We start from the raw sequence: 24,950 nt of genomic DNA on the forward strand, positions 1-24,950 counted from the left end.
AACATAAATAATTCACATACAAATCCGCTGAATATAAGTACAATAAACGTAGCGAAAACAGATTACGAAATGTCAAGATTTTATTATGTTTACTGTCGTCGCTATATGGCGTGGTATGTTAGGGCATCAGGTAGGGCAGATATGACAGGGTAGGGCAGGGCCGTGCGTGGTAGGAGGAGGGTACAGGGTTGGGGTTGTGCCAGGTGCTGGACCTGCGGCGCGCGCTGCACGCGGAGCCGGGGTCCGCGGAGGCGCTGCGGCTGGCGGCGCTGCGCGGCGACGACGTGAGCGCACCAGCCGCGCCCGCTGCCCCCGCACCCGCCGCTCCACCACCCGCCGCCGCCCCGCACCACCACACCTTCGACGCCGTCATGCAGCACCACGCCCTGCGCACACATCCCACGGTCGCACCCCACCACACACACATAAACACACGCACACATGCACACACACACAATAAAACACTTACTCCTACACATCCGCGCTAAATAAAAACCACGAATATTTTAACAGTTGTTTTATCTATGTTTTTTATGAAAAAGCTCTGACTGACAAAGCGATTTTTATTTACTATCGATATCATATCATATTCTTCTAATTCAAAGATAAATAGTTTATCGCGGATGCGTACACTGTGCATGAAGATGCAAACTGTATGATGACTCTGACACGGCACACAAACAGTTCAATGTAGGTTGTGGGGTCTTAGAACATGGTTTACTGGACATAAATCTACAAGCCACGTTTCTACTTCTCCCACAGTTTTGATTTTCGCTTAAGAAACTTGTACATGAAACGCATTGAAACGAAAATTCCGATGCTTTTCATATGATTGTCGAATGATAACCTCGCTTCATGGTTTTCTAGTAGTTAGTATGATTTTCGAGTGGTAAATGAACTAAATCTGTGGTGACGATTTACGCCGAGGCTTTCTCACGAGTACTGCTCAATTAATTTCGAGAGGAGTGTTCCACACACGCCGCTTTGCACCTAACACGACTTTCATAGTGTCTTTCACCGGTTGAACCACCCACATTTTTCCACACTTACAACCCACTTTTATGACATATACTAGTTGCCAATCTCTCCTCAAAACCGGTCCGTTTAAGCACATTTTTACTACTGTATCTGTGAAATCATAAACGTATTGCTTATTCAAATGTTATCTTATATTTTCCAATGCCGATCGAAACCGAAAAAAGCTTAATCCTTCGTAAGTAATTCCAACTCTACCTTTACAAAACTCTTGGTGTTTTTTTCTTTGATATAATGAACCCGCGCTCGGCAGAACACCGGCGACTAACATACGATGTCTGCTCGTTGTTTTTCAGATAATCCGACCTTGGACTTTAGTTCCACAACAAATGCCCGATGAAACAGTAAGCGCAGACAAAAAGAAAGATGTTGTTGTGTATTATTGTTCTCCCCCGTTGACCGGGCGACCGCAGTGGCGCCCTCGTGCGATAGGTACTCGATGTTGTGTATGACCACACGCAGGCGGCGGCCGACGCCGACCTCCGCACCTCTCTTCTTCCAATACAGTTCCATTGATCGTGTTGAGGACAGTGTCAGAGCGACGCGAGTATTCAACTATACACTATCACTCTCTCTGTCTCTCTTTGACTAATTCGCTTTCGAATTGTGATACTGTAATTTTCTTAAGATTGTTTTTTTTATTGAATTTTGATTGAGAATAAAATTGAACGCACCAAAATGAGTTTCACTCGCTGCCCTACGCCACCTCGCGCACAGCATGGCATGATCCTCGCCTAACTTGCATGTGATCCTATAAATATAACAATTATTATATATAACATAGTTTTATGCTTGATTGATTTTTAACTCTAATTATGCTTTTTTTAGTATTTAGTTAAATATTATAAATTTATACAGATATTTGTGTCTATTTAAAAAAAAATCTTTAAGAAGTCATAACAATAATCTTAAAAAAATAATTAAAAAGAAATAAATTTCAGTAAGTCTATTATGGGTAACAGAAACAGCTATATATCCTAAACGATATATGTTTCAAGATTTTCAAATGTTTCTATTTACAATTTATGTCTCTTTTCTGTTCATATTTTGTTCTATTGCTATTTTAATAATGCGATGCTGCTTCGGACTCTGGAACTTTTCCATTCTAAGGTCAGTTTCAAAACTGAATTGAGCATGACGGCATGCGGTGACCCAACGTGTACCCAGTGTCTATGTACCTACCTACAAATACCTCTCTTAATGACTTCACATTGTTACTATCCCGATATATGTTTCTCCCTATACCTAATCGATGTACCCATAATAAATTAGCAACAATAAAAATATAAAGATTTCATTAGTTTGACCGATTTGATATGATTTAACAGAATAAAGTGACAGAGAAGTTCAAGCGTCCATTGAAAAAGCGGCACTCATCTGTGTACCATCAGCCGACCAACCGCGTCAACAAGTACCTCGCGCAGGCGATAGACGCGCGCTCCGTGCACCGCGAGAAGGCCACACATGTTCACCTCCTCACGCTCTGCTTCAAGGACGCAGAGAAAGAGGCACAGGTAACCTAACTTATCCACCACTCATCCGAAACAATCAGGATACAATCCCGGCAACAAGTTTATGATAGTATTTCAAAAATTATCACTTATCACATGTACCCTTTTAACTTACGTTATAGAAAAATTATGTTTTACGTATGGTTTTCTGGTTGAATTTCAGTATCGGGCGTCAACAGACGGTGGATGGGCGGGGTCTTTAGGGGCGGCGCTGTGCGCTCTGGCGGCGGGCGGCGTGTTGCAAGCGGCCATATTACCGCGCACCACCATCCTGCTGCTGCTCTTTGTCACCGCCTTTGCGTGGTCAGCTGCAGTGCTGGCTCTCACCCTGGCGGCGCGACTGAGGCTAATACCCTGCGATGTATCTCGACCATTCGCTCTCAGGAACGCGATTACGACCTTTACGATTGTTCTGGGTTATGCTGTTGGACAAGTTAATGTGGTAAATGGATACTTGCGATAATTTTTTCAGTTTAGTAATACTTGTATATTTATAATGTTTATGTATTTTCCAGGTGACATGCCGTGAGATCGACGTGTGTCGGAACTTAACCGAGAATGTAACAACAATGTCAGAGATCCGTGAACTGCGCGGAGGTCTAGCAGCCGCGCTGTGGTCAGCGGGAGACCACCGCGCCTGTCCAGTACCGCTGTACATCGCACTGGGTTGCTGTCTCGCTGTCCTCACAGTTGCCGTCTTCCTCCGCCTGCCGATACTCATCAAGGGCATACTGTTGGCTGTCATCACAGCCGGCTACGTCTCCGTCATACTTGCCTATCACAAAGACCTCTTTGATTGCTACGATATGATGACGGAGTAAGCATCAAAACAGTTTTATACTTATGTATTCGCAGTGTTCCGTTTCGAAACTCTAGGAAAAACTTTTATTAGTAAAAATAAAGTTCGACACTTCGATTTATCTCGACTTTTTTCTAGAAAATAGCAATCATCAAACCGCTTCCTTCTTCCAGTTTTTGGTAATAAATAAATATACTTTATATTATGTGGTCAGCTTCGTTTGTCTGTATAGTGTGGGCGTGGTGGGGTCAGCGTGGTCGATGTGCCTGTGGTCGTTGCTGCTGGCAGTGGGAGTGTTGCTGCACGCGCGACAGACAGAGTGGACCGCACGCCTCGACTTCCTCTGGCAGGCGCAAGCGAGAGACGAGAAACGAGACATGGACGCGCTACAGGTATCCCTCCCCTTCCACTGACGCATCTCCACAGAAGTATACAGCTGTCTCTGTTTATTTACGTAGAGTGAGTGAGATGATAAACTTTGTTGTAGGCGTCCAACAAGAGGATATTGTTCAACTTGCTGCCCGCGCACGTGGCCACGCATTTCTTAGACAACCAGTTCAGAACTAACATGGTAAGTATTTCATAAAGTCTTTGCAAAACCTCTCTCCCATCTCTTTTTTCTAACTGCATTACATATAGTTTCTGATATCGGCATTGGTGAAAAGTCTGTATATTATGTAACTTATTTAACTGCGCACGTACATTTGACTCATATTCACGCTAATCGCTACTTTTCATTCAAATCCATTCATTTCATCATTCATGCTTGCTTTACCTTGCACTATACACACCAAAAGGAGCAAGTGACAATTTTTAAATATTCAAAGAAACAATAATTTATTAACAGAAAACGTCGTTAGATTTAAACACATGTTTAAACATAATTATATAGATCGTTAGTTATTTTTATAGTAACTACAAACATAAAGTTTCCAAAGATAACTATTTATTTTAATATGTGTAAAAAAACAACAAACTTGAAATAATAGAAACACTGTACAAAAAAAATATAGATATAGTAGTAGGAAGATTGTCACTTAGTCCTGACGTGTGGGGGGTGACAAGACGCATGGTTGGCAGGACCTGTACCACCAGTCGTACCAGCGCGTGGGCGTTGTTTTCGCCTCCATCACCAACTACCACGAGTTCTACATGGAGTTGGACGGAAACAACCAGGGCATGGAGTGTCTGCGGCTGCTCAATGAAATCATTGCCGATTTTGATGAGGTAACTACTAAGAATTACTAGTTTTAAGAATCAACGGATGGAGAATGGACGTTGTTTTGTTGGCTTGTTGTTTGAAAATTCATTAATTTAAATTAATTTCTTTCAGCTCTTAGGTGAAGACCGTTTCAGTCCAATAGATAAAATCAAAACAGTTGGATCGACGTACATGGCAGCCGTCGGCCTCATCCCTGACAAGAAGATGACGGACGATCCCAGCACCAGGAAACACATGGCCACTCTTGTCGAATTTGTGTTTGCGATGCGAGACAAGTTGAAAGATATCAACGACAACTCTTACAACAACTTCATGCTGCGCGTTGGTCAGTTTCAACTTATATACAAATATGTATTTAAATCTATAAGTTTAATTCTTAACTTTTTATGTATTTTACACTTTTTTAATTCTTACACAGGAATAAACGTCGGACCTGTCGTCGCTGGAGTTATAGGCGCGCGAAAACCACAGTACGACATTTGGGGCAACACCGTCAATGTAGCTTCACGGATGGATTCCACCGGCCTGCCCAACCACACGCAGGTCACAGAAGAAGTCTACCAAGTGCTGAAGGACATGCCCTATCAGTTCGTCTGTCGAGGGAAAGTTAAAGTGAAAGGCAAGGGCGAAATGACGACTTACTTTTTAACGGACCGAACGCTAGACAACGGCGGCGGTCAGAACAATTCCAACGGTCAACCTCAGAACCCGCCGTCGGCGTACGGCGGCGTCGCCACTCCGCTCGCCATGCTGCAGAACTCCGCGAGGCGTGCCGCCGCACAACCCTCCAGGCTGCCGCCGCTGCGGGAGTCCACGGGCTCGGGCGAAAACGAGCCTCTCCTGCCTCCTAATGGACAACAAAATGGAAACAACCATAAAGGGACGAAGGGACGTCGAAACAAGGATCAAGACGACAACCCGCCCCCGCCTCCGCCCCACGGGATCTCCGCCAACCCCAGATGGCCGCCGCCGCGGGCCCTCGTGCCGCCGTGGCCGCGGCCACAGGAGCCGAGGCCCCCGGTGGTGCACAAGAGGAGGCCGCCCACGAGACTGCCGAGGCCGCGGTCGAGCGAGAGCTTGCCCCTAGCGCGGAGTCCTCGAGTCCACTCGTCCGCAGACGAGCTCAGCTCCCTCACTCGCTCGCCCAGCCTCAGCTCCTCCGACGAGAGCTACTCACGCACCACCGACGCCTCGCCCTCCCCGCCGCGCCCCGCCGCCTGGCTGCCTCCCGCGCGCCCCTCCCGCAACGACATCACCTCCGCCTACGACTACCCCGTCCTCCGCACCAATAAACCCACCGCTAATGTTATTAACGAATTATACGCGAAACATAAACTCTCGAACAAACCGGTCCTGGAGGACAAGATTCTCGACGACATCGGCTATCAAAAGGAGGAGGAAAAGTTGCATCGGAGCATCTTGAACATGCTCCAGACATCTGCGAAACGAGACAGCTGCAGTCAGACCGACAAAAAGGACGTATCGAGTCGCCTGGCGCCGAGGACCAACTCCTTCTCCAGCTCCGGCAGTCGGCCGACCAACTTGAAGCACCTGAACCACGACGGCAGGGAGGTGTTCAGCAAACGCAGCCCCTCCGACGTCGCCTGCGTGCCGCCCTTCGAGAGAGAGATACAGAGGCTTCTAGACGATAAGAATATTATTATGAACAATCCTCCTAAAAATGAAAGAAAGGATCTGAACCTTGAACTTAGGTAAGAAAGTAAAAATGCAAAAAGAAACTTAAAAATTAGTTATGTTCATCATAAATAAATAAAATGTTAGTTTAAAAATAATTTTAAAAGGTAATTTCACCTCATTAGGAGTCAGAACTCGTCGCTGGAAGTGGGGCGCAGCGCCAACAACAACAGCAGCCCGCTGCACGCGGTTGGACTGGCCGCCATCGCGCAGTTGGCGCGCCGCGAGCCCAGCCCCGCGCCCACGCACCCGCCCCCGCCCGCGCCCACGCACGCCCACACCCATGCCCACACTGACTTCCCCGGCGTTCTGCCCACTGACGTCGTCGTGTGTCTGCCCTCGCGCGACAACACGCCCGGGTGAGACAACATACACAACTATTCATTTTGTGTACTTTTACATACATCTTTTGCAAGTCCACGGCAACAGTTAGCTCTTGAGATGTCTGCATTATATTTTGTTTGTTTTTAACAGCGGCACCTTCGATAGAAAAATCGATAGCAGTACCAAAGAAAAACACGAAAACGACGCTCACGAGCGACTACATAACCGGGTTCGTAATCACTCCACGATAACATAATACGACATAAATAATCCACTTTTAAAACTTATATTTCTTTTGAAATAGGTTACGACTTCGAATCACAGAGAGATGAATCTGTACGGGGAGAGTCAGTCGGAGTGGAGCTCGTCGTGCTCGGATGGCGAGGGCGACGGGGAGGGCGAGGGGGAGTGCGGGCAGCCGGAGAGCACGGGCTACACCACCGACGACCCCGCGCTGGAGAACGTATCCATGCTGAACGAGGCTGGCCTCACGGATGCAGAGGCGGCCCTCAGCGACGTCAACTCCTGCTACTTCGACCGCGACGACGACGTCTCCTCCCGCGCTTCCTCCCGCCTCCTCGACTCCGAGGCGCTCGTCTCCCTCGAGAGCCTCAGCGCGATATACGACTCGGATGAGCCCGCGCACAGGTACTTGGCGAACATACGCACCGTCAGCGAATCTATAACGAGGAACTTCGGCCAACCTGCACACGTTACTGACGGCGAGAGTGATGTTTAGTGAACGCTCTTGGCAGTGGCATGCTTATTGCTTCCGATATTTTTAGACAAACTTGTACTTTATCAATGGTTGCTTCGTGATGTGTTGTGATATCGAAGGCGATATAAAGGATCCAAAGATACATAATGAAGCGTTCTGTTTGGCTCTCTAACAGAAAATACTCAAAATTTATTGTTACAAATCGATTTGTTTGAATTTCATCGAGTTGCGTGTCAATGCCAAAGATTTAAATACATATTTACTGGAAGAGATCTGAATTTTTAATCGATCAATAAGAAGATTATGAAGATATTTTCATGTCCGATCTTGTATGTATTTTAATCTTTGGTGCTGTAAAAAGTGCACAGTTTAACATTAGTGATATTTAAAATCGAATATGACATTTATTTCCCTTTTTGCCTTACAACAAAGTAATGTATTACGTGTAAATTGTCAATATGTATGTAGTTATGTTAGGCTGTATATTGGTGTACAGTCGCCGTGAGACGGCTCCCAGAGTTACGGTACGCATGATCTCTACAATTGTAAGGTGCTCTCAATTAGAATTATTCGTCGTTTATCTTGTGATAATGTTGTAGGGAGTTTTCTAGCGACCAATATCTGTGAGTCAGTGTATATTAGGGCTGGCCCCTCACCTGTACAATGTATCGTTTCAACTATAATATATAATGTATTGTGAATAGTACATAATGTTATAAGGATTTTGCATTTCAATACATAATAGATTAGTGGTTACCATATATCCAAATAAGTTTAATTGATTATTTACATTAACTTTTAAAAAGTGAGGTTATTAAAAACTTGTATCCTTGTTTCTTATCTGACATGACGTAGACTATATTATTTATATCAATCTAAAGATACGCAGTAGCACAAAATAATTTCGATTTAATATTCGTTCCTGAAGAATTATTTCATAACAATTATTATAATACGATGATATGATTAATTCACTTATTTCCCCGTTGACATTAACTACTCCATTATTTTCTTCTAGTCACATCATCTCTTATTTTCTGCACTATATTCCTTGATGACGTCATCGTGCCATTATTAAAAATAAAATTTACTTTATCGTTACAATTATTACAATTAAGTCACAAATTATGTGACCAAAGTAATACCTCATAATATAAACGATATTTTCTGTATTTTAAAAAGCTCTCGACATATTTTACGTTTTAGCCATACGATATTTATATTTTAGTGTTACAGTTTAATTTAACATAGTACAGTGCCACATATCGGTCGGTTGTAGGTAAAGAATATAATAAAAAAACTGGACAATAGTACAACCAAAAAATAAATACCATTTAGTGAATATTTGTTGTAGAATATTCTCCACGATGGAATACAAATTTTAATAATAATCAATTGTCAATTTCTTATAATAGATGTAAGCAGTAATTGATTTTAAATAATTTTCGCTTCTGATTTGACTCGGGGATACTGTTATAGATTTAGGGCGAGCGTACTTAATGCTATTGTTTCCATTGCTGTGTATGACTCAACTTGAATCAATGCGTTAATCGCGAAACACAAAATGGACGTAGTTATTGTAATTCATGTCGATACAGTATTGTTTACATAATTTTTGCCTTGGTATTGAGAGTATAGTTAATATATAAATAGTGGTTCATTATTAACAGGCGTTCGGTGCCTTTCAACTAGCCTCTATTTAATGTATTTGATAAATAAACTTATAGTATACTCGTGTGAGGTCTTATGATGTTAAGCAAATTGATTTTCACAACTTTTTAATGTATTTCTTATAATATTCGCTATTTTAAATAACCGGGGTGAAGTTGGCCATAATTCAAATTAAACAAAATATAGTATCGTACATAACTCGATAATTTGATTGTGTGAAGTTGGCAATAAGTTACGCTAATTTTGTCAAAAGATGATGTTATACTATTACCGACAGCAATTACTAAACCGTTAACTTTAGTCTAACTTCAAATTATTTTAGTAAAACTAAGAATGTTATTTGACATTTCTAACCTAACTTCAGCTTAACTCCGGTTAAACAGGTTTCCATGAACTGTATAGTTGGTTGCGGGAGGGTTATTTACAATTTATAAATTCAAAAGGGGATGTGTTCATCTTTAACTTACGATGGAGTGGAGGACAAGTTGTGCTGTAGTACTGGACTGATTAATTTGTAAGTTGTTGCACTGACGTGCGCTCCTGTCACATCTACAATTTGTTAATCTGTGTAAATATCGTTAACCTTTCAAACGCTATTGCATATTTGTTTATACCTCGTTTAAAACAGTGGTTATTTTTGGATGAATCTAATTTCGTATCATGTTGATTGTTTTTAATATTTTTTATAATATTTATATATTGTGCCAAACACAAGCTAGGCTTTATGAAAAGCTTAATGTAGCTACTGAATTACATTTATATATTTTGGCATTATTGTATTCAAGAAATTCTGTAGAATGTAGAAATTATACCAAAAGTAATGTTAAAATTGATAAAAAAGTTTTGTTAAAAGTAAAAATTTAACCACAAGATTATACTGTGTTCTTATGTAAATACGTATTATAAATAAGTAGAGGGTTTTTGAATTATTATCTTATATAGCATATAAATAGCAATGCAAGTACCTAAATACACCAATCTTATTTCGTTATAATGATATTGTAAATACCCTTGTAACAATACATTAAGAATTATGACCTATTCTGTATTTTTTATTTATTTAAATTCAATTGAGCAATATTAATTACATTAAAATTTAAAACATGAACTCATTATTTTATTTACCTTACCAAAAAAGGAGTAATTTTTGTTTTAGAGGTTAATAAAAAATTATTATTACATGAATACAATGCGATAAAATCGTATTTACGAATTATTCACTTGTCAACTGCAAGTTCAAAATACATAAATAAACTTATTTCTATAAAACCTTAAGATACTTATGGAGCTTAAATCATATATTGGTATGACGATGCTCATAACGTTCACCAGTCATGTACAAAGATCCCGGCTCGAGCGTGTCTTCCGCATACTAATCGTCAAATACTACCTTAAAATATGCAACAATCTATGAGACCTAACTCGTTGGATACGTGCTCAAAGTTTCGATAAAAATGAAAGAGATATTTCTTGTAATGTTATCAAGCATCGAAACAAATACGTTTTTAAAATACCCTGAAAAAAATAAATTTAAAATATGTCAGTTGAATAATGTAGGTAATAGTAGATTACAAAAAACGAAATAAAAATTTTAGTTTATCTTAAGTTTGTTGTCGATTATGTTTAAAATAAAAACTATATGGAACTTAGGGAAATAGTTACGGGACATGAGTGAGGTGAGACAGGCAGGTATGACGCGGCCACAACACCACGGCTCACAGCTGCCCGCCGCCGCCGCGCCGCACCGCCGCCGCCCATTGGCTACCGGCGGGAACCGGTCGCGCCGCTCGCCCCCCCTCGCCCGTCCCCGCCACGCTCACGCTAATACCAAACGAATTCTTATTCATGTCTCTTGCAACGGCCGTTGATGCCGTTTAGTTGCGCGCCGCGATATTCAACTCTCGCGTAATCTTATCACTTTTAATACTGAATGAAATCTTCTATAAATGTGTAATATTTGAATATGAAACGAGTGAGTGTATGATAAACAGCAAGGACCACGACGGCATCGCTATGAAAACACACGATCCAACTTGGGCTATTGTCCTTTTTGTTTCAACGGTTCTTCGTGACCAACTGTACGACGTAGGGCCACCTCCATGTGCTTCAGGTAGTGAGTGATGTGCTATAAGTTTTTTAATCAAACTAATTGTCCGTGTTGAATTGTGTTTGTGTCGGTGCGTGATGAAGTGCGAGGCGCGGTGTTCTCGGTGAATCATAGTATGTGTAGTATGAATATGAAGGTGACGGTGTGTTTTGGATCCGTGCGGGTGCTGGTGCCCTGCGGCGCCGGAGACCTACTCGTCAGGGACCTTGTACGGGAAGCCACACATCGCTACAAGAAAGCCACCGGACAGGTCAGTACTAATCCCAGCACAAACAAAACTATCCAGTTTTCGCGCCGTTTTTCGAGTTTCTATTGAAAACCTGGCTTTTGTTGTCAATTTGTAATCCGGAAACATATTGTCGTAGTAAATAGTTGACTATCTGACAAAGTGCACACATGCATTTACTGTACATTCAATTTAATAATAATTGTAATTGTATTTACCTCACTGCATAATTATGTGCTGAACTAGGTAAGTCAATAATGGTTAATCTCAAAAGGCATTATGTTTTTGCGCATAAAATGATCTTTTTGCTGTGGAATGCACGACTTAAGCCGGGCAAGAACCACTTTCGCGGCAATGTATCAATTCTGAATAGACAACATGCATTAGCGGTGCTTGGGCGATGCGGTCAAACTAGATTCACGCTCGAATCGCTTGAATTTCAAAACAAAATGTCATACTTTCCCTAGATTGCTGTGTTTGGTACCTAAATAAAACATCATAGCAGTCCAATTGTGTGTTATTATGTAATTATTATTATATGTTTTAAAATAAATAATAAAACCAAGCCCCGAGAGATCACGTGTATGGTATACATGCTAAGCTTTGTTATGAATTCTGCAGTAAACAACATAATCCAAGTTGATGGTCAGGTATACGCTTACCAAATCGTATGTGTGAATAGCATAAAAAAGTACACTAAATTTGCTTTATTGCAAATTTAATTCAATAAATTTTTATCGAATAATAAAGCCAAATAAACTAGATGTTCCCATTCACCTGCAGTGCTGAGACAGGGGCTACGAATGCCATTCGCTGCCATGTAGGAAGCCGTCGACCTTGCCACCACCTTTACGACACCATCGCAACTGGCCAATAGCGCAAATATGCCAGATATGAGGCTTCACTATAACATACAAATTACATAAATATATCAGATCAACTCAATTATATCGAATCATGTCCCTGAAATATTAATGATTTAAGGTGGCCTCGAACGGTTATTGGCCCTTCAAATTACGTGATCTACCGATTGCGGCTATTTCTTGAAGCACTTTGTTAATAAGTCCAAAAGTTTATTTTAATACAGCCAACTGGTAGTCTACAAAACCATTATATTTATGAAGCTTTCGAAAATTAGCTTGCCAATCTTGATATTCAAGAAATATAACTGATCTCACAAAAATTTCTCGCGTTCTTTAGAAGGTGATAAGGATACCATACAATATAATCTTTTTACTTGCTTCTGTAGCGCTGTGACCCCATGTGATTGTTGGCCTTCGATGCCAGAGTATGCCAACACCACAGGTCTCACACTTTCAGTTCTTTTTCCCTTCTCCTTATCCAGTGTTTTTTTTTCTTCCATACTATTAATGTTTAAATATGACGGTGCGAACTAGTATTTTCCTGCTAGCTAATTGCCAGTAGTATTATTTATGATTCAGTTAAATGCGAAATTCCGTTCGTGTTTGCCCATATGCAGTACTCATTGCACAAGTTGTGTTGGAGTAGTTTGGGCAAATGTTTGCGCATGATTGGCCGCCTGCGCCTACGATTACTCAATTTAAAAGGTCGCGAGCTTGAGTTAATGAGTGGTAAACGGTTTGTTTGCACTTCGGCGAAACGATAATAAGTTATAGACATCTAGATCACTATGTCTTAGTCAGAACACATAGTAAAATATTGAAATCCTGAACAAAGAGCCTATTTCAAGAGCTGAATATTTTATTATATTTTCATCTACTACAAGTTACAACGTCTACGCATGACGTATTACGGGGAACAAGGAAAAAGGTCCTTAGTCTTCACATCTTATAAACATTTTGGTATCACAAAACCACGTTCATTATGATGATTGCATGTTAGAGGTTTATTTTTTACTCAAGATTCCGTGAATGTTTTATTGCTTCAAATTCGCTAAACCGGTCGGAATTCTAAAATCGTAAACAATGGTTCCGTTGTGGCGCGGCGTGGCGTGGCCGGGCACGCCGCATGCCAGCCACCGCCCGCCTTCAAATCTCCATTGTGCTACGTTCTGTATGGATATCGCCTATCAACCGGTTCTCAGAAAAATGACATACCATTCTTACTTACATCTTTATAAAGTTTATTATATGTATGAGCTTACCCACACGAATACTGATTACAAAATAGTTGTCTGGATGTAAATGTGAAATTGTACATTATCGCGTTAGGTCTAGTAATTTTTGAAGTAACGATGTTATTGATTTTTCATACGTACTTGACTTTACAGCCTCAAAATTTCTCTCCCTCAAACATTTATCTACTGCTTGCTTAGGTACCGTAAATTATCAAATTATTTATTTTTAAGCTTTGGTCATTAAACTTTTGCGTCGTGGTAATATCAGCGCACCAATCTTCCCATGGAGCCATATGTCGGCATTCTTGTCAAGTGGATAAATGAAGCGAATTTGTCCGAATCTCTTGAGCATTTTTTTTCTTTGTTCCCAATCCCTATGGTTCGCACATGTTGCTGATTTATATTTTGTTTTCCAACGTTTATCTTGCAAAAAAACGTTGACCCAGAATGTCTTAGTAAAAATCAATTTACTGGGCATTATATTACCTTAGTAATCTCGTTGTCAGTTTGTTAATATTAATAGTTGATAATATTAATAAATATACTTCAACATGATAGAGGAAATAAAACACTTAAATAGTGTCTGTTAGTACATACATCGCAATCTTATCAAGCAACTTTAATTAGGTAAGTGGGCCGTATTAACTTGAAGTTCGTAACGACATGCCACACAGTGAGATTGAAATTTAAAACGTCATTGAAATAACGTCTCAGTTATGCAAGCAAGACAGTTAATTAGGATTCTATAGCTTCTTTATATACAGCATTTTTAAATATACTATTTACTAATGAAATTGAATTTTGTTCAATAAAAAAACATCCGGTAATGTAAACGTCTCATGGTGAGAGATATGTTAAAACACATTTAGTTTACACGATTCCCATTACCATCAAATAAATCTCCACCATAAGTAGAAATTTTATTAGCGTTTTCATAAAAAGCACACGTAATTTATATTTCTCAGAACAAGATTCATATCTATTTAAAACTAGTTTACTTTATTTAATCATAATTTTTATGCGTAAATTACAAAAACGGAATAATTCGTGGAATAGTGAAAAACACCTTATAACATACGACGTATAATATTACTGTACTTGTACTGTAATTGTTTTTAATACGTTGGCAGTTCAAGACAACATGGCTACTGGTATATTATGTTTTGGCAGTGAATACCTATCTTAATATGAACACAAGCGTTGAACTTGCTGTGCTCTATATTCTTTTGTAACATTAGTCATTTGTGTAAGAGGTTTTATTCAATTCATCATATTGCATGCGCGGTGTGGTCCACTTCGTAGAAACTGCTACCTCGTTTAGATAAACGTCGTCAGCGACTCCTAGCGGATGTGAACACCTTATAAGACTAGGATCAGGTTTCTAAACGATTCAACTATACACACTTGAGCGATAGATAGTATTTTTGCTATGACTTGATAGTTCCCATGAGCTTTGTTTCTTATTATTTTGGTAAGAGTTCGTGTAATCTTTATATATATTTGATGTTAAATAAACGAATTAAAAAAGTGCAAGGAAAAAATGTTTTAATTAAAATAACGAACGATTTTATATTGGCTATTAACTGTTGAAGAAAGTTGGCAATCAAGTTTCATCGTGTGGCGAATGCACACTATATTATAGGTGATTAAATCTACTTTCCATCTATTGCGCAAGCGGAAAACTTTTTGTTATCAATATAAATTGCTATCTATCCTACTAGCTATCTAGTTTCTTTAAACTTAGGCTTAGATGACAATTTATTGGGTATTTCAATCATGTTTCTCTCCTTCGTAGATCTAAAATCATGATTTCAGTTGACAAATCTCTCACAACCTTACATAATCATAAAAACAGCGATGCAGTCATTATAAATCTAAGTACATAATTTTATGTTGTATTATTGACTTTTATTGTGCCTAGTATTCAGTTCTTAGCAAGTCGGCAATAATTTTCAATGAGTCTTTTAACGCAGTAATTGCAAATAACTGCGTGATTACAAATTTGTTGCATATTTCGTCAGGATTTGCGTACTTAAATGAGTGTACTGGACAGTGGGTAGATGGGTCTGTATGCAACTTACGCGCTTTGCTCTGTGCACGTATAATTACACAATGCTGCTGTTGTATTTAGTATTGCCACTGCCTCACACACGCTTCATACAAAAACGATCAGGAAGCACATCTTTGTTGCTGGATTTATTTTAATTAATGTCTTAATAATTTGTCATTCATTAGTCTCTGGAAGTTAAATGACCAATAAAATCGCAGTCACACCGACAACAATCCAGATTTCTCGATATGAGTTTGTGTCAGTCTCTACAGATATACCCTAAAGATATCCTGTTAGTCGGGTTTTGTGATATCTGCGATGTTGTACAGTAGTTACTATTGAAATTAATTTTGCTCTTTAGTATTACAATTATATTGCGTAATATTTTTTACAGCATTACATACAGTTGGTAATCTAGAGGAAATCTCGATTAATAAGCGGACATCAAATCGTCCTGTACTTGTATGAGTCACAGCAAACAACCCGCGATAGCTCACACACGACACGTCGGTAAACAACGCACGGTCACTGATTCACAAATTTATTCCACTACAAGTAAAGTCAGAATCTGGTATTGCAAGATTCAATTTTTATGACGGTCCGTAGTTCTGCGAGTGTAGGTACACAGCCTCTGCAAAATTGAGTTCCGCACAGCGTGTTGTGTAAAATTGTGAGCATCCATTAAGTTTGGATGGCACTATATTTTCTATGTGACACGTGTATAGCTGATAGCCTTATTTTATGAATGATGTTCAGTGAATGCATTTGTGGTATGGCATTTTAAAAATATTTAGTTTCATTGGAAACAGATAACATTTTTTATTACATAACACAATTCTATTGCTGTTTAATTATTCTAATAGTTGATATTTTAACATGAGCTTGTCTATAAATATTTAACATTCTGTTAAGTTTAAAATGCAAATAAACAGTATTCAATATGCAAGAACTATTTGCAAATGTTTGCATATTTAATACATATATTTAGTTAATAGATTGTGCATATAATGCATTAAAAATGATCACTTGTGTCATTTGAGGTTATATTCATCGTATTATTTTAAAGTAGGAAGTTAACACAATGAATTTTAGCTTTTTACGTGACATTCTTTAAAAACCTTTTAAGGTTTCGGTTCAACGTATTTGTTAAGACCTGCGTTATTTTATTAAACAGTTAACTTAGGTTATCGGACGAAAGGGAAAATAATATTAATAATGTAATAACGAATCCGTTTATTTTTTTGTTCTAGGTTGATGTTATATTGAATTGTATACTGCAAAAAGTTTACTTTAATTAGGTAAAACACGATTTATAAATAGCAATTCCACTTCGTATTCATCGTAATATGGATGTTAAATATTTTATCTAAATAATTGATATAATAAAGGGATAAAAAGAGAAAAGTATCGTATCTCAAACGCTTACAAAACGATACACAAACGCTCATCCTTAATAACCACTTAATGTCTCTGAGTGTGGCAAAAAGTATATCTTATTATGTACAGCTCATTAGGATTATATACTGTATAACTGGCGGTGTTTTTGTAACTTTATAATCTTGATTAGGTCAGATAACTTCGAGTACATAATGGGCATGCGTCATAAATTACGAGCTAGGAGTTATGGCTCGCTTTGAACTAAGATGGAGTCGCGCTTCGTGGTACTATATCAAAACACGTGTCTAAAATACGACCATACAAAAGGTTTTACTGTGATTTCTATTTAGGTACGCCAAATTAGATTAAGTTAGGACTAACTGCCACACACACAGTGGTTAAATGGTTACTAATAATGCCCTGAGTACTTTGTATAAGAAACCTACAAGCCTAAATGTAGATGTGACAGTAAAAGTGGTTTACAGACATGGACTCTCAATTGAATTTGGATTTATAAAACACTCATGATTTAACAATGACTGACACTAATATTTTTTGGCTTGTTATAACTCAAAAACTCAGTTTTTTGTACTGGCAAGGTCAATCGGCCACTTGCCTCACTTCGCCTCGATTTACACGTAGCTGGTTTGTGATGCAGATCTATGACTAGATTTCAGTTTTTTTTCGCATAGAAACACGTTTTCATTCTTCTTAACTAATACAGTAGCCTAGACAAATCCTGCTCAATCGTACTTCTTACTAATATTTGAAAGGCGAAAGAATAGATGGATGGATGGATGTTATTTTGATAGAAGGTATCTTCAGAACGGCTCAACCGACATCACTGAAATTAGGCATAGATGTAGAACATAGTTTGGAAGGTTACTTACTTAATTAGTTTTTTATAAAGCCACGTGGACGGAGTCGCTGGCGACAGCTAGTTTTGTTATAAGTGCATTGAATCATGCATTTATTTGGTTAACTGTTTGGCTGACGATTGAATTATGCATGTACTTCTGGGTAAGTATAAACGACTAAGTATTTTGTTGTAACGCTAAGCAAATGCGTCATCAAATTTAAAAGTGTATATTGTTCCTTCTAAAGCTATTGCTTATATACATCAAATGAAGAATAAACTTACATCAATGTATCACACAATTTTTTTCACATCAAAACAGGTTACTCGAACACGATTTAAACCCGACTAGTTTGGGACGTGACAGGTGCTAAGTTCATTTCCGAATTAGGGTGCATGCAAACTTTTGTAATAAAAACAATTCTACACATTTTCTTAGTTAACTGGCTTTGTTATTAAACACAAATAGATGTTACATAATGGTTTTTACTACAATTATTGTAGTCTGTTCTTCAAAAACCTCTTTTAAATCATTGTGGAATATCAGCTATTCGTAAAAATTATACTGAGGTATTAGAAAGAGAGAGATAGATTACATTAGGTCCTTTCTTACCTGAAAAATACCTGGTAAATAATAGAGGATGGTTTAATTTGTACCGTCAGCCCATCAGGTAGCGTGAAAGCATGTTCTTTTTAGAATATTATACATTTTCAATTTTAAAACTTACTTCCTTTTGTATATAGACGCTACATTAAAAAAACTTATCACCCCTTAGATCTTTACAAACTCTGAATTGGGTCGACCGTTGGATGTGAAGAATTGATCGTAAGGTTACCTAATAGTAATTAATATTAAACAGAAATATTGTTATTATTAACCATAACTTGTATGTGTAAACATTTCCAGTGAATCAGTAAGGAATTCGTTGAACTTTTTGTGACGTCTTTTCTAGTTTTTCGTCGGGTTAATCTTGAAAAGGCAAGTCAATTCTTGAATCAATAATATAAAATATCTTTGCATGATTCATGTTCTTTAAAATTTTGTATGCAATTATTTATCTTGAGGTGTTCTTTATAAATTTATCTTCCTTTCAATCTATATACATACCGGACTAAGGAATACATACAAGGATTCATGGAAAGAGGGGAAAGCGTTTGCTACATTTGGAGTGATATAAATATCGTTCATATTAAGATTCAGCAAACTGTGATTCCTGTGAGGACAAAGCGGATGGCCAGTGTCTGTCATGTCAATGAATGTACTGTGTCAAACGACGCGTGTAACTTCGTAGGGTGCATGGTATAAATGTATAGTTCTATCCAAACTTATTGGGAGCTCGCAATTTCGCTCGAGACGCTGCGGATAATACAATTTTAAATACCGGCGGATCGTAGAGGGACAACCCACACGAAATCCACCTGCAGAGATATGCAATCGCCGCTAACCACGAGCTGCTATAAAGTTTGGATCTTGTTATACAATCCTCCCCCTATCTTCCCCGCTCCCCTTCCCTAGTACGACGCTTTCACGGAATGTTACCGATTTACCTGCTCTCTTTTTATTTCATCGCCCGCTTCCCCGCTTACCCACTAGGGTTCCTTCAAGTTCTCTCGTTTGCGTCTATTTTAGGCAATTTCTTTATTTGAAATCGTGACATTATTTAGGCTATGAGATTTTAAGTCCTTAAAATTCTTTTTGCCAAGATAGGTAAAATTGTTTATACGCAACATATTACCAAAAATGTTTTATGTACTTTAAAAGGAATTTTATAAAAAAACTCTATTTATAGAAAACTAAAGAATTTTCAATTGCTTGTATCAACAAGGGGAGAGACCGGATCCAACAGTGCAGAACATGTGTTCTGGCCACTACAATTATTAAAAAATCCAACCACTGTATCATTTTGTAATATTAAATTATTCAAACTTTCGTGAGACAAAAACGGCTAAACACTAAGGGCCCCCGATGGGCTGGAAAGTAGTCGGTACCGCCATCGGACGAATATACTATATAATATATGAGTGTTTAGCCGTTTTTTGTATAAGTTCATTTTGTAATAATAATTTCTTCATGACGAATTTATCCTTTTAAAATAGTAGAATTGTAAGACAGATTGTCAATCTATCAACAGTATATCACTTTTTCTTATACAAACAATATAATTATTTGTTACTTGATAAATTTACAAATGGCACAGTCAGAACAAAGCGTCAGATGATGGCCTCGAATCTTCTAATGCCAAAGCGCGGTGTTACGCCCACAAAACTATTGTTTCCCGTATCTGAATTACGTATTTAGCTTCATAATTGTTTTAGTATTTCACTATGCTACAATAACTAAACTGATTACCATTGATGTTTCTAAATTATCTCAAAATATTAAAACTCTGTATGAACATCGAAGAAGCGGGATATATGTGCCAGGAGTGTGCCAAATGTAAGTCTTAGGTCTCTGCATACCCCGCTTAGTTACGGGCGTGAGTTGTTTTATTAAACTTCTTAATCAACCATTACATTGATCACAAAAGTTTTCGTAAGATTTCACTTTTCTGAATGACATGGTTAACACTGTTCATCATCATCTCCCTGACCTTATCCCACTTACGTTTCCAAGTTCTGTCCTCCAAATCAGTCTGTCTGCAGTCTGTTATTAACACTGTTATAGCTATAATATCTGGTCTGAAGAACATCCCTAGTGCTTAACGGAACGCCTCGCTTCGGTTCTTTGATAACGAACGATTGATGCAAATGGTCCTCTTCCGAATCGAAACAGGAAATTAAACGTTAAATGAAATCGGCAGTGGCTAACTCAATTTTCCGCCAATTCTTATCGACAAATACTTGAAATTGTATCGAACCTAGACGTCTATTTGAAAGGGAATAATTCTAAACATCATTGTTTTTATATTATGTATTATCTGTTACGCAATAGATAAAATAACTTACCATTCATTCTGATAAATCAGTCTCGGAATGTAAGATAAGTTAGAATGCATGCCATAGTAATAATTTGTATCACTATAAAGGGTCGGTATGAAAAACTATATAACTGCTATACAAATATAATTATAATAAAAATTTGATCGAATTAAAAACCTACAGCAAAAGATAGATAATGTGTTTATTATAGTAAGGTCTCATTGTCGACTTATTACAGATATAATGTTAAGAAGAAAATCTGACACTGCCGGCGGACTGGCACAATACTAGCCTTACTAAAATGTCGACGTCTATGTCCCCGCACTAATCATTCTGACACTTGGCTTGGTAATGTAAGCGCGCCATTCGCACCAAAGGATTGTAATTAATAAATGTCTAAAAATAAATATTTTATCTCACAGATCACAACATGTTTTTCATGTAAATACTACTACAATGAAGAGTCACATCACTGTGTACATCAATCTTTTTTTTAATCTGCATAAAAAAGGAATTAAGTCGTCTTCTCACCACTGAACCATGTTAGGGTTAGTCGTTCGTGAGAGTTATTTGCATTTAACGAGGCTTTAAACAATACTGTAGTTAGCGTTCAGTGAACACGTCGCATACGTTTTGTTTATATACGAAGTAATGTAATATTGTATGTTTGTTCGTTTCCGCGTGGAAGAAAGCGAGCAGGACCAGTGGGACACGGATTGAAAACATCGAGGCCTGCACCGTATACCCGTCACGTGATCCTATTATTAAAAGTCCCTGAGGTATTGTTAGGGATGTTATACTTGTACGTTTGAGTATTTTATAGTTGGTACTTATTTGCTTTATTAATACTATTTGTGGTTTTAATTATCATCTAAAGAATACTCAAATATGGAGAAAACCAATAAGTTCTTTGTTTAATAACCATTTCTTTCGTACAAAATCGATAATATAACACAATAAAACTGTTTTGTAATAAGTAATAATCAATGGCATTTTAATATCTGCAAGAATTGTTTTGTATTATAACATTATTCAATTGTTTGATTTTAAATAAAAAAAAATAATTGGAATACTTCTACGTTCTTTTTTCCATGTTAGTCAAAACAAGCATTTTTTCGTAGATAAGGGCACATACACACTAGTTGTGCATGCGGGCGGAATATTGATTACTTCAGTGTTATCATTCCGCGACAGGTGACCCGCTTAGGTCACTGATAACAACCAAAAATAAAACTCTATACATACGATAACCTATATATTTATCTAGAAATTGCTTGTTTGGAAATTTTTAATTAATTGGAATTGGAAAACAAAAACACACGTGTTACAGACTGGAAAGGAGTGCAATAATAACCCTTGTTTTATTCAGAATAAATTTATACTCTTTAGTGTGTTTACTCCCTAATTCTGGAAGGCAGCATGCTCTTACGCTTTGACAATGAAGTAATCAAAAAAATCATAATATAGATTTTTCTCCACAAAGCACACTTTAATCTAATTAAAGGAATTAAAATCAATTATACAGTTAAAAGCTTCAATATAAAGTTCGTAGGCAGGATACAGTGACAACAAAGGCTTCGTACATGTATCACTCTCGTTTTTCTCACGCGCGTCACCCTCCGCCGCTCCCGGCTACTCACGTGAAACAGATCTCGCTCTCTGACCGGCTCTATTACAATTACCCACTTTCCGCACAAACGCAGGTTTAACACAGGTTGCCTGCGCTTAACGAAAGCACTTCGTGGTTATATGACAGGGGTTTCCGATGTGTCATAAATCATAATCCATTTTATCGCTAAACATATATAGGAGTACCTATGCCGTAGAAGAATTTGTGTTTTAAATTGCCGAATAAATCATTGATTTAATATGGTATGTTTATCTGTACTTCTTTCAGCTTTTATTAAGTACTTTAGAATAAATGGAATAATCTTAGGTACTAGTAATAAAATTGCATTGCAATACATCAGTTGGCTAACTTTGCTAAGTAGATTGTACTATTTGTTTATTGATTGACGCAATCGTTTAATGCGATTAATATTGCTTAACAGTCACCTAATTTATCAAAGTACTAGCAGTTGCCTATGACTTCGTCCACGCGAAACTAAAAAAAAATCTTGTAATAAATATAGCCTATGTAACACGGGGATAGTATAGCTTCTCAACAGTGGAAGAATTTTTCAAATCGGTTTAGTGTTTTCGGAGTTTATTCAATGTAAACAATCAATCTAATCTTTCCTCTTTATCACACTAATGTTTAGATGGATGGATGTTTGTTTGCGGGTATCTCCGTAACGGCTGCATGAATCCCGCTGAAATTTGGCATAGATGTCGAACATAATCAGGAGACATCAACATAGTGTATGAGAGAGTCACGGGCGACAGCTAGTAATATATATGACAGCCTTGTTAGCTAATTATTAAAAAAAATCTTCTGTATTTGTTACGATATGCTCCATTCATTCCTAGTTCTCGATCATTTAAGTTCACGCGGGTGAAAAGATGCGATAGTGATAGTTTTTATATCCTATTGTTATGCTGAGAAAACATAACCTAGAAATTCAATTTCTAATTCCATTAGGCACGACGTATCTAATTCCACATTTTAGATTATGAAACAAAAATATTAATCAATTACGCAGCATTTATAACTGGCTGTTATATGGTCAATAACATAATAAAGAATAAATAAACAGTTTTTATCGTGTAATAAATTTATAAAAAAAATTATAATTGTGTCATTCATGTTAGGTAAGAGTTTATTTCGAACGGTGAACAACCTTAGAATTGATGAGGTGATTATATGTCAATGAACTTTGTTACACATTCAGATCCAGTTTTGAACGTTGTACAGAAGTTTATGTAAATAGCAAGTGAGCGTGAAATACCTTTAAGAGATCGATAAAATGCTTACGTACCATCAGCGACAAAGCTCTTACAATAATAAACAATTAAGGTCATTCAATTTAAGCTCTTATGCCTATTACATACAACTTATTAAGCCTTGGACGTTAACGCTGATTAGATGAACTACCTCACTCACGCTAAGTAATCCTATAATGGAGCTTACTTCTAGAACGTACAGAAAAAGCATTTCTTTGGCTTCCCGTGATTAGTTAGTATCGTTCAGTATATAATGAATATCTGTACAAATAGTAAATAATGAATATCTGCACATTCCTGAACAAATAACAGGAAAACTATAATTTAAGGATAATTTACTAAAATATCCAGATACAAAATCCGCGTAAATGTAAACAAAATTATCAATTTAAACTCTATATTCATATTAATTCAAAGATCTTAAGTGCTTTGTACTGAGATTTTTGCAAGTAAGTCACAATTTAATAAATAATATTCAAGTAATTGTAACACGTAAGTTTTTTCGGTAATTGGATTAGATTTGGTGTCAGAAATTTTAAGGACTTGATGAAATTTGGAAAAATTGGAAAAAAGCACACATTTAAAAACCTAAAAAAGAATTTATACATTTTTAATTAATTTTAATATAAATAAAATTAGAAGTATAGTAAAATTTATTTAGTATATAACCATTAAACATATTGCTAAAATGCTTACATACTTTGACTTATGTTGGTAAGCACGCAACTTAGGCTGTATCTATGGCGAAAGCTTATTAAATCAATGCTCCTTCATCGATAAAACAATTACCCTGTTTTGTTTCATGTTCATTTTGTATAATTTCATTAAGAGTTCGTTAACAAGATTTATAAATTATAGATAATTCTTGTTTTGAAAACAAAGATTTAAACGATTTTAATATTACATAAAATTCTCTAAAAGGTTCTATGTGTATTACTTTAATTGAACTAAGATGATATGTTATTTAATACATATTTTATATCACCTAAGCTTGCGCAATTTTGTTTTTGCTAATTAAATTTGGTGCTACTTGTCCTATATACAACGACATCTATCGCGTGGAATCTAAAATAATTCTTCACAATTCCTATTTGTGAAATTTATATATTGTTTTACTTGCTGTCTGTCTGTTTTTTATATTAATGAATTTTCTTGTTCTGTATGTTAGCTATATTTTAATGTTTTCAACGTTAGATTTTTGAACCTAACAATCTATAACAAAAAAATTGTTTAAAAATTATTTACTTTTATTTTAATAAAGAGTGATAAAAATTACAATTTGTGCCTATTGGCATGTGTGTCAAAGGTAAAAACTCTTTTTGAGTAGTACATGCTCATTACTAATTTTAAGTGCGTTCTTAGTACCACATTATTTTGATAGATGGCGCTTTTATTTTTTTAATTAATTATAATGAACCTCAGAACTGAAGGTAATTGCGATTAACAAAGAGCTAATTAT

The 24,950-nt window shown here is 37.3% G+C and overlaps 2 protein-coding genes across 3 annotated transcripts in view; both read left to right on the forward strand.

The window, feature by feature from the left end:
* LOC106127108 (adenylate cyclase rutabaga) overlaps positions 1–9,332 on the forward strand; it is a 64,065-nt gene extending 54,733 nt beyond the window's left edge. Inside the window, exons 11-21 of the mRNA XM_013325103.1 lie at positions 2,364–2,549; positions 2,710–2,988; positions 3,062–3,363; positions 3,578–3,737; positions 3,833–3,916; positions 4,426–4,572; positions 4,679–4,892; positions 4,986–6,279; positions 6,388–6,621; positions 6,737–6,815; positions 6,891–9,332. Of these exons, the coding sequence (XP_013180557.1) occupies positions 2,364–2,549; positions 2,710–2,988; positions 3,062–3,363; positions 3,578–3,737; positions 3,833–3,916; positions 4,426–4,572; positions 4,679–4,892; positions 4,986–6,279; positions 6,388–6,621; positions 6,737–6,815; positions 6,891–7,325 (3,414 nt within the window). The 3' untranslated portion in view covers positions 7,326–9,332. The remainder of the gene's footprint in view (positions 1–2,363; positions 2,550–2,709; positions 2,989–3,061; positions 3,364–3,577; positions 3,738–3,832; positions 3,917–4,425; positions 4,573–4,678; positions 4,893–4,985; positions 6,280–6,387; positions 6,622–6,736; positions 6,816–6,890) is intronic.
* Positions 9,333–10,796: 1,464 nt separating this feature from the next.
* baz (par-3 family cell polarity regulator) overlaps positions 10,797–24,950 on the forward strand; it is a 38,641-nt gene continuing 24,487 nt past the window's right edge. Inside the window, exon 1 of one of the 2 annotated variants that reach the window (XM_013325153.1) lies at positions 10,797–11,332. In XM_013325153.1, coding sequence (XP_013180607.1) covers positions 11,198–11,332 — 135 coding nt within the window. In that variant the 5' untranslated portion in view covers positions 10,797–11,197. The remainder of the gene's footprint in view (positions 11,333–24,950) is intronic. The other variant, XM_013325160.1, reaches the window with a different exon arrangement.

The sequence above is a fragment of the Papilio xuthus genome, unplaced genomic scaffold (assembly GCF_000836235.2).
Source record: "Papilio xuthus unplaced genomic scaffold, Pxut_1.1 DF824888.1, whole genome shotgun sequence".
NCBI lineage: Eukaryota > Metazoa > Arthropoda > Insecta > Lepidoptera > Papilionidae > Papilio > Papilio xuthus.